Source organism: Sus scrofa, chromosome 17 (genome assembly GCF_054392235.1).
Source record: "Sus scrofa isolate SSC_HxYL_T2T_F1_AM1 chromosome 17, Sscrofa_HxYL_maternal_Yorkshire_Landrace_v2.0, whole genome shotgun sequence".
In the NCBI taxonomy this organism is placed as follows: Eukaryota; Metazoa; Chordata; class Mammalia; order Artiodactyla; family Suidae; genus Sus; species Sus scrofa.
Window position 1 is genome coordinate 69,802,138 of NC_139399.1, and position 9,787 is coordinate 69,811,924.

At 67.4% G+C, this 9,787-nt stretch overlaps 1 protein-coding gene across 1 annotated transcript; it reads left to right on the forward strand.

Moving 5' to 3' along the window:
- The first annotated feature begins 189 nt into the window (after nt 1-189).
- On the forward strand, nt 190-7,621 carry OGFR (opioid growth factor receptor). Its single transcript, XM_021078228.2, has 7 exons — nt 190-367; nt 2,373-2,441; nt 3,002-3,080; nt 3,956-4,034; nt 4,693-4,759; nt 5,262-5,410; nt 5,934-7,621. The coding sequence occupies exons 1-7, from the start codon at nt 215-217 to the stop codon at nt 7,297-7,299; spliced, it is 1,962 nt and encodes a 653-aa protein (XP_020933887.2). The 5' UTR covers nt 190-214; the 3' UTR covers nt 7,300-7,621.
- Nucleotides 7,622-9,787: the final 2,166 nt, after the last annotated feature.

The following is a 9,787-nucleotide window of genomic DNA, read 5'->3' on the forward strand; positions in this document are numbered from 1 at the left end:
TTCTCGGCAAAGGGAAATTCTCGGAGGGGCCTGGCATCCCGGGGGGGACAGCCTTCCGGGGGCATCCTGGGGCCGGCGTCCCCCCGGCGGGGCGGTGGGAGGCCGCAGCCCCGGGCCCGCCCCCGGCCCGCCCCCGGCCCGCCCCCGCGCTTCCTCCCTCTTTCACTTTCGCTTCCGCCAGAGCGGGTCCCGCCGCCGCCGCCGCCGCCGGAGCATGGAGGACCCGGACTGCGACTCGACCTGGGAGGACGACGAGGAGGAGGACGGCGAGGGCCCGTTTTCCAGGGCCGATGAGGGCGGCGAGGCCAGAGCTCCGGGGACCGCGAGGGCCGAGGCCGAGGAGACCCTGCGGTTCTGCATGCCCCAGGTGCCGCCCCCGCGCGCTGGGGACCCCGCGCCCCTGGGCAGGCCGCGGTGAAGCAGGGAAGCAGGCCCTGCTCCGGGAAGGCCGTACCCCCGGGGCGGGGTGCCAGGGCACCCCTCGGAGACCCGGCTCCGGGCCTGGCACTGCATCGCCAGCTACTGCCCCGTCCCTGGCCGTGATCCCCACGACGCCCTGAGATGGGCCCCCCACCCGCTCTCCCGCGTGCGGTCCCCCACCAGGGCACCCTGCCGGGATCCAGGGCCACCCCCGGACCGTGCCCCCAGGACCAGATCTGCATGATGACACTTCCTCAGGGGATGGCCGGGGCGCATCCCTGACTCCTCTCCCTGCCACATCGCACCCTCCGGCCCTTGGCCCTGTCCTCTGAGTAGTAGATCCCGGCCCTCAGCCCCGCCACCCCCACTGCTCCCCAGCCTCTCTCTCCTGCTGCTCCCTGCCCCCACCCTGGCGCAGCTCAGGGAGCACCTCCCCCTCCCCCACTGCCTCGGCTCCAGCATCGCCCAGGCCACCAGCCCCCAGTCTGCCCCATCCCGGCTGACTCTGCCCGTGCAGCACCCACCCACCCTGGCTGGGCTGGCCTCACGTCTTGGAGGTGGCCTTGGAGGATCTGTTTACGTGGCCCTGAGCCAGGGCGCTCGGCTGTGCCCACTGGTTATTTGCGGTCACCACCGGACCGCTGGTCACTTGTCCCTACCAGCATTTACTTCTGTCACCCCTGGTTACTTGTCATAACTAACTGTGGTTACCCGTCATTACCCGTGGTTACTTGCGCTCACTGGGTGGCACGTTCCTGGAGGGGGTGCCATTGCTCCAGCTGGGGCTCCAGGTGACAGGGAGGGCCAGAGTGAGCGCTGTCACCATGTGCACCACTCGCTTTGGGATGAGGGTGACTTGGCACCATGTCTAAGGGGCTTCGAGTTCCAGCCCGTGGCCCCGGGACGGATGCTCGCTCTCTGTAGCAGACGAGAGCCCTGGCTCTCGGCTTTCTCTCTGGGTCTTGGGTCTTGGCGTGACCACCAAGAGGGACGTCCAAGGGCTCAGGGCTGGCCGGGAAGGCCAGTGGCCTCGGCACATGCGCAGTGGTTCAGGCAGGCCCGAGATCCTCGGGAAGGTAGGCTGGGCAGTGGTCGGGTCACAGCCTGGAGTCAGAGGGCAGGAATCTGGCTCTTTGCCCAGCGGATGCCCACCGGGCGTGGCCAGTAGCTGAGGAGCCGGTAGTCCCACACTCCGTGTTCCTAAAGGAGCTTCTGGCCTCTTTCTTCCCTGTCTCCCTCCCGCTGTGGCCTCTGTCCCTTCCCCAAGTCCCAACTCCCTCCTCTCCCCCCACCGCCCCACGCTGGGTCCTGATGCAGCTCCTTGGTGCCTGGTGCTGTGCAGGGCCCGTGGGGCTGGCCCTGCTCCGAGCTACGTGTATGGCCGGGGTCTGGTCAGGACCCATTCTCTTGAGCCAACCCAGGGACAAGCCTGACTGGCTCCAGGGAGGCGGAGAACTGGAAACTGGCCGAGACGGGAGTGGGGGCCGCTGCTGCGGAGTTTTGGTGTCATGCACTGTGCATTGGCCAAACTGGCACCTGGCTGAGGAACCCCCCCCCCCAATGGGAAACATCTGGAGCCCCTCCTGGGGCTCTAGGTGGCAAGGCCACTGCCCTTAGGGACACAGCCTGGTGATGACAACTTAGTATGGCGCAAGGAGGACGTGCTAGGGAAGGTGGGCTTCCCAGAGGGAGGTCCTGGGGTGTGATTGCCAGTAGGGGAGCCAGCGAACGTGGGAGGAGGAAGTGAAGCTGGAGTTAGAGGTTGTACCCCAAGAATGCACGATGGCCCGTGGGTCCTGAGGGCTGGGGTGGGCAGCAGGGGGCCAGCCTCCTCTCCAGCTAGTCTGGCCCCCTGTGGCTTTGCTGACAGCTGGCCCAGGTCCTTGCCTCCCTCAGCAGGATGGGGGCTGCCTCCAGGAGTGGGGAGGGTCTCATCCAGTCTCTCTCCCCAGGTCAAGGTGACCGGGTCTCGAAACTGGCGAGCGGCGCGGGACACGCGCCGGTACCGGCACCACTACCCGGTACGTGGCTGCCTGCTGCGCCCTTGCCCTCTGCCGCCCCCAGGCCTACATCCTCCTCCCGGGTAATGTCCCGTCAGCCCCTCTTCTCAGGCAATGCCCATGTCCTGCCGGAAGCCCCACCTGGACCTGCTGCTCCTTCCCTGATCTCAGGGTGACGGCAGGGCCTCCTAACTCCCACCTTGGCCCTGACCTTTACAACTTGCAACGGCGCCAGCTGGCAGCTCCTCCTCAGGAGGCCAGCATCACCCTCAGCTCCCGTCCTGTGCACCCAGTGGTCTCACGCACCCCTGGGCTGTCTTTGGGGTGAAGAGGAAGGGGACCTCCCACCCCTAGAGGAGGGGGGTGTGTACTGGTAGTTGGAGGTGGCTGCTGTCCCCTAAGTGTGGAGGCGGGGCCCGGCCTGGGCACCCGGGGTCTTCGGCAGGCTTCAGGATATCCGGAGGTTCGAGGGCCCAGAGCGGACACCCTCCCTGAACCCCCAGAAAGGCTTTCATGTGAGGAGCCCTGGGAGACAGCATGTTTCTGACTGTCCTGACTGTCGCTTCTCTCTGGCTCCTCAGGACTTGGTAGAGCCAGATGGCAATGGTGACATGCCAAACCTGAGTTTCTACAAAAACGAGATGGCCTTCCTGCCCAACGGTGTGTTCCTGCCTGGCTGCCAGCAGCTCCCTCCGGGGGGGCCCCTCCACTCCACCTGGGGCCATGGGACCTGTCTGGACATGTGACTTTCAGATCGCCCCACAGCTCCCTCTGGAAGCTCCCGAGGGGCCATCGGGGCCCCAACCCTTGGCCTGGACCCAGTGGCCAATGTGCCCTGGAGGGCCAGGAGTGAATAGCAGTGGCTTTGCAGGCCCCACGGTCCCTGGCACAGAGAATGACTCGCCTCCCGCCGTAGTTGGAAAGCCACATAGGGAACTAACAGGAAAGAACAGTTTTTAGGGATTTAAGTGGTTGGGGAAATTTTGAATTATGATAGCATCTTGTGATTTGTGAAGATCATTTGAAATTCGAATTCTGTAAGTGAGGTTTTACGGGAACACCCATGTCGGGTCACTTTACATGTTCCATGGCTGCTTTCCCGCCACAGCGCCACACGGCCTCAAATATCCCCCCCGGTCCTTTGCAGGAACACAGGCTGCCCTATGGGAGACCAGGTTGCAGGTTCTGTTGGAGGGCAGAGTTCTGGCCCGCAGGCTGCGGTTTAGGGGTGCAGCTAGTCCCCCGCCCCCCAGAGACAGGTGCAGGTCAGGGACACTTGTCCTTATCCAGTGGGGCCTCCCGCACCCTCCCGCCCAGAGCACCCAGCGTGCCTGCCCGCCCGGCTCTGCCCTCAGTCGGCTCTGCCCTCAGTCGGCAACAAGGGCCGACTCTGCAGACTGCCTTGGAGAAGGCGCGAGTTTGGCGTGTGCGCAACCCAAGCTGCGAAGCCCCAGGGCTTGGGGTAGATGCCCGAGAGAGGGGCCGGGGCGTGGCCGCAGCCCCGCTGACTTGTTCCGTCCCCGCGCGCCTCGCAGGCTGTTTCATTGAGGACCTTCTTAAGAACTGGAAGGAGGACTACGACCTGCTGGAGGACAATCACACCTACATCCAGTGGTGAGTGGGCGCGGCCGGCGGGGCGGGGCTGCGGGGCGGGGCTCGGGGGAGGCGCTCCGGGCCCCGCCCAGGCCCCAGCCGGCCCCGCCTCTCCCGGCGCGGAGCTTCCTGCGCAGGCGCACTGGCCTCGGCGTCCCGGCTAGGCGCCGCGGGCCGCGCACTCTGGGCTCTTCGGGTGTAATCGCCTCGGCTGCTGGGAGTGAAAGCGGCCTTGGGGAGTGGAAAGAGCCCCAGGCCAGCTGGCTTGCTGGCGGCCCGGGTGTGGCATCGGTGCAGGAGGCCGCTCTGCCCCAAGGGCGGGGTCGTTAGGACGGTGCCCCCCTCAAAGTCCTTGAGGACCAGCTCGCAGGGGGCCTCCCTGGGGCACAGGGTCTCGCAGGGTGGTAACTTCGCAGCATGGATGGTGGGAGGAAAAGAAGGTGAGAATAAAAAGGAACGTGGGGCCTCACCCTGCAAGCCTCACCTTTGCTGCTGCGCACCCGCTGGGACCCCGCTAGGTGCACCTGACCTGGGTGCTCGTCCCGGGCACCTCCTTGGAGCTCTTCCGCCCTCACCCCCTGGCTCTATGGGCTCCCCTAAGCCCACAGCATGCACGAGCCGAGGGGTTGAGGGCCCACGTCTGCCACTGATGGGGTCTGTGCCGTCTCTTCTGTCGCAGGCTGTTTCCTCTGCGGGAGCCAGGGGTGAACTGGCACGCCAAGCCCCTGACACTCCAAGAAGTCGAGGTGAGCTCTGAAGGCGGGAGGCCGCCGCCCGGGGAGGGTCACTGCCGCCCTCAGGTGTTTGCGTGCCCCTTCAGGAGCTGCCTGAAGTGCAGCCTCTGGAGGACCCCCCCCCCAGTGTAATTATCTTCCCTCCCAGGTAGGCCTCACCTCTGGCCCCCAGTGCTCCTTGCAGTCTTCCAGAGAAATCCAGTTGCAAGGGTTGCTCACATCCAGGGGTCCAGGGCAGGGGCCACAAGCGGAGTCAGAGTAACGGGGCTTTGCAGGGGTCAGCCCTGGTTTGGGCTGATCGGGGGTGCCTGGAGGTCGGGGGCGCCCAGGAGGGGCTCCAGGAGCTGAGGAGCATGAGAAGGAGCGAAGCGAGGGCACCGAGCTGACGGTGCCTGGGGCAGCGCGGCGTCCCTGGGCCCCAGAACCTGCCCTGACAGCCTAGGGGGCGGGGCGAATGGGGCCAGAGGGAGGTGCTGACCGCTGAGCTCTCCGCTGTCCTCGGGGTGTCCCCCAGGCCTTTAAAAGCTCCCCGGAGGTCAAGGAGCGCTTGGTCCGGGCCTACGAGCTCATGCTGGGCTTCTACGGGATCCAGCTCAAGGACCGGAAGACAGGCCGGGTGTGCCGAGCGCAGAACTACCAGAAACGCTTCCAGAACCTCAACTGGTGAGGCCGCCCCTCCCGCCCGGGCCCGCACCCCCGCAGCCTAGGTGGGGAGGCGGCCTGCTTGGGCGCTTGCCGGAGGCTCTAGGCACCCTCCTTGCTTGCGGGGCGGAACTGAAGAATATGGCTCTGGAGGCTGCTGCTGGCTTCTGGGCTGTGTCCTCCTGCCCGTGTGGGCATGGGTCAGGTTGCCACTGGCCCTCTGTCCCAGTGTCCCCAAGCCTCATACCCAGTCGGAGCTAAGGCCCCTGTGCTGGGGCCCCCTCCTGCTGTGGCAGGGGCTGGTCCATGGGACCAAGGAGGCAGTCGTCCTGCTGGAAGCCGTGTTCACAGTCCCTCCCCCGCACGGCCTACACCCGCAGCGTCTTCCTGGGAACTGGGGCGGGGCCCTGAAGGGTGGGCGAGGCTGGGCCAGAACCAGACCCGCGGCCCCAGCGTCTCTGCAGGTGGACTTCGGGCTCTTGGGGCGGGGGTGGGGGGTCGTGGGCTGAGCGCACCCCGCCAGCGCCCCTCTGTGCCCCACCAGGCACAGCCACAACAACCTCCGCATCACGCGCATGCTCAAGTCTCTGGGTGAGCTGGGCCTGGAGCACTTCCAGGTGCCCCTGACCCGCTTCTTCCTGGAGGAGACGCTGGTGCGCCGGGAGCTGCCGGGCGTGCGGCAGAGCGCCCTGGACTACTTCGTGTTCACCGTGCGCTGCCGGCACCAGCGCCGCGAGCTGCTGTACTTCGCCTGGGAGCACTTCCGGCCCCGCTGCAGGTTCGTCTGGGCGCCGCTGGAGAAGCTGCAGAAGTTCAGGCCCTGCTCTCCGCCCTGCTCGCCCCGGACCGGCCCACGGTGGGCCGCCAAGCGGGAGAAGGGCCCTCAGGACCCCGTCCTCGAGGCCAGCGCCCCAGGGCAGACCTGCGGGCCAGGGAGGGGCGAGGAGGGGGACCGCGAGCTCGAGGGTCCCCCGCCGCCCAGCCCGGAGCCCCAGGAGGCGGACGCCTTGGAGAGGGACCCGGGCGATGAGGCGGGTGGGGAGCAGGGGCCCGCGTCTCCAAACCCCAAGGAGAGCAAGAAGAGGAAGCTGGAGGCGAGCCTGCGGGAGCGGGCGCCGGGGGAGCCGGGCCCGAGCGCCCTCGAGGTGGAGAAGATCGCTCTGAACCTGGAAGGCTGCGCCCTCAGCCAGGGCGGCCTCGGCGATGGGCCCCCGGAGGCGGGCAGCCGGGCCCCGGGGGAGGCCGCGCAGCCCTGCCCCCAGCCCCCCGGGACCAAGGTGGCCGATGAGGTGAGGAAGCGAAGGAAGGTGGACCAGGGTGCCAGGGATGGCGCCGGGGTGGCTGCCACCCGGCCCCCTGCCCCGTCAGGGTGCCCAGAGGCCAAGGAGGGCCAGAGTGAGATCAAGGAGGAAGCAGACGGCCAGGCAGAGCCAGAGCAGGGTGCCCCTCGGAGCCCAGCCGCTGCTGCGGAGACCGCAGGGGAGGGAGAACCCGTGGGGGAGCAGGGGGAACCCACAGAGGGCCAGGGGGAACCCGCGGGGGAGGGAGAACCCGAGGGGGAGCAGAGGGAACCCGCTGAGGCGGAGGGGGAACCCAAGGGGGAGCAGAGGGAACCCGCTGAGGAGAAGGGGGAACCTGCAGGGCAGGGGGAACCCGCCAAGGGGCAGGAAGAACCCGTGGGGCAGGGGGAACCCACCAAGGAGAAGGGGGAACCCGCCGTGGGGCAGGGGGAACCCTCTGAGGGGCAGGGAGAACCCGTGGGGCAGGGGGAACCCGCTGAGGGGCAGGGAGAACCTCTCGGGCAGGGGGAACCCACCGAGGAGAAGGGGGAACCCGCCGAGGAGAAGCTGGTGGACAGGAGGGCGGAGGCCTCAGGGACGGAGCCTTGCGGTGAACCCGGGACGCCTTAAGGGATGGGATGCTGGCTGCTTGGGCCTCAGGCCTGGGCCACGTCGCTGGCTGTTCTCAGTGCCCAGCTCTGCTGGCCTCGCCCTCGTGGTCAGTGGTCACTGCAGTGGACACTACAGCTGCCGGGAGGACAGACCCCACCCTCGAAGAAGGCCAAGGACTGCAGAACCCTTACCTCGGCCCCGCCTCCTCGCATCTCCTTCCTCCCGGCCGTCGTTGGCCTCATCTCTGTAAACTGGCCCTTGAGAGTCAGGGGGTGGCGGCGGGGGCTCATTTTCTTAGTCTGGTGCCCAGGCCTTTTCTGAATAAACTCACTTGACTTTGCGTGTTGGGGCACTTCCTGATGCTGGCCGTTCTACATCTACACCAGCGGGGGTGCCGTCGAGGCTCCCCTGGTGTCTGGGCAGGGGGCTGGGGGCTGGGACCCGCCCCGAACCCTGAGGGTTAGCGCCTGTCCTGTGGGAGGGGGACGGGACATCCCTGGGGAAGGAGAGCCCCTGCGTTCCCTTCCACCAGTGCTGGCGGGGGAGGGGTCCCTGCCCTTGGCCGCAGCTCACCTCCCCCACCTGGCTGGCTGGGAGTGGGACCCCAGGCGCCTGAGCTCGGGTCTGGCTCAGTGACAGCACTGGGGGAGGGGTGGGGTCCAACATTGAGTCTCCCCAGCAAGTCCAGTGGCCCCAGTGGGCGGTGTCCTCTCCAGACCTTTATGGGGCTCCGGTTCGGGTGGAGAAGCGGGGAGCCGGAGTAAGAAGCAGACCCTTGCAGCAACCCTGAGGGAGGGGCTCTGGGCCAGCAGTGGGGACCTGGGGACCCCCAGACTTGGAGGAGAGTGACGCCCAGAACGGCTGGGTGGGAGACCAGCCGGGGCCCCGGCCCAGGCCACGCTGGCTCTTTGGGCTGCAAGGCAGGGGCTGCTCTCCAGGGGGAGGGCCTTTCCCGGCAGCAGCTGGGAGGGAAGGGCCGGCACTGGGAGTAGCTGGTGGGGGAGAGTGGGAGTCCAGGGACCAGGTCACTCCCCTGAGGCTGAGCTGAAGGCCACTAGTCCTCCCCTGAGTCTAGTCGAGCAGGACCCCTCCGGCCACGCCCGGCTTCTGAGTGCCGGGGACACAGCTGGGCAGTAGCGGTGGGGATGGGGCGGGGTGGCTTGCTCCCCAGCCCCACCCTCCTCTCCGAGGATGTTCTAGGATGACCCCGACCCGGCTGGAGGGTAAGACCTTTGCCCTCGGCCCTTCCCCATAGACTTCACCCGCCCGCTGGAGGCTGCGGCCAGGCCTGAGGGGCAGCCCAGTGCCCAGCAAGGAAGGGAGGTTCTTCTTTTAGGGCCACAGGTGTGGCCCATGGAAGCTCCCAGGCTAGGGGTCCAATTGGAGCCACCCACAGCCACAGCAACGCCAGATAGAAATCACGTGTGCGACCTACACCACAGCTCCCAGCAATGCCGGATCCTTAACCCACTGAGCGAGGCCGGGGATCAAACCCCAGTCCCCATGGATACCAGCCGGGTTTGTTTCCCCTGAGCCACAGTGGGAACTCCAGGAGGTTCTTATTGAGTCCATCTGCTTCCCCGCACGCCCCCTCCCGGGTTGACTCCCATCCACTCAGAAACCCTGGGTTCCCACCTACAGGCATGAAGCGCCTCCTCAGACGGCGTTTCCCAGGGACCCTAAAGCTTCGGATGCCTGGGGCGAGGCTGGGATTCTGAGCATCCAGGGGGCTCTGGAGGTGACCTGGGCGTTGGAGTGTCCCTCGCCCTCCCAGGCTGAGGCAGAGCTGCCCAGGCTTGTGCGAGAGGCCCCAGCAGCCTCAGAGCTGGTCAACGCTCTGACGGGGGCCCCGGGATCCCGGTGGCGCTTGCTCATCTCTGCCAAGGCCACCGCTTTGCTCTCAGGGCAGTGGGTGCTTGGGAGAGGGTGGTCTTTGCCGGGGCTGGCCTTGGGCACGGACCACTCAGTCCAGTTACAGTTTGGGGTGAGGGCCGGGGAGCGGGAGCCTGGGTCCTGTCTGGCGCTGGCACAGGCGCGTTCACCCTCTCCGGGGGTCTCCCTGGGCCTCGGGCGGCCTGGGTCCCTCGGAAGACCCTGGGAGGGGCGTACGCTCACCCACCCACGGGCAGGACCAGACTGCGCTTCTGCAGAGGAGACCTCGACGTGGTTTTCTCCGGCCCCACACCCGCGGAGGAGCCACGGAGAAAAGAACCTCTTTCTTTCCTTTTCGCTGAAAGGCGGCTCTGTGAAGCTCACCAGTCCCGGGTTAATTTTAACTCAGAGCCTGGCCAGAAAGCTCCCCCTGGGCTGCGTCCTCTGGCAGCGAGCGGCGCCGGGCCGGCTCGGCAGGGAGCGCGGACGCCCCCGCCCTCCCAGGTGGGCCCCGTTGAATGGGGGGCTTGTGCGAGGGCCCGCGGGGCGGGGGCTGGCGGCGGCCCAGCGCCAGCCCCGCCTGCCGAGCCAGCCAGCTCGAGGCCGGCTGCTGCCCCGACGCCGCTCAGAGCTC

Excerpts from the sequence above, each read along its gene's own strand:
- OGFR (XM_021078228.2), top strand. The coding sequence starts at position 215 with ATGGAGGACCCGGACTGCGACTCGACCTGGGAGGACGACGAGGAGGAG. Across the intron at positions 2,442-3,001 it reads GGTACCGGCACCACTACCCG|GACTTGGTAGAGCCAGATGG; the intron begins GTACGTGGCTGC and ends CTGGCTCCTCAG. Across the intron at positions 4,760-5,261 it reads TGACACTCCAAGAAGTCGAG|GCCTTTAAAAGCTCCCCGGA; the intron begins GTGAGCTCTGAA and ends GGTGTCCCCCAG.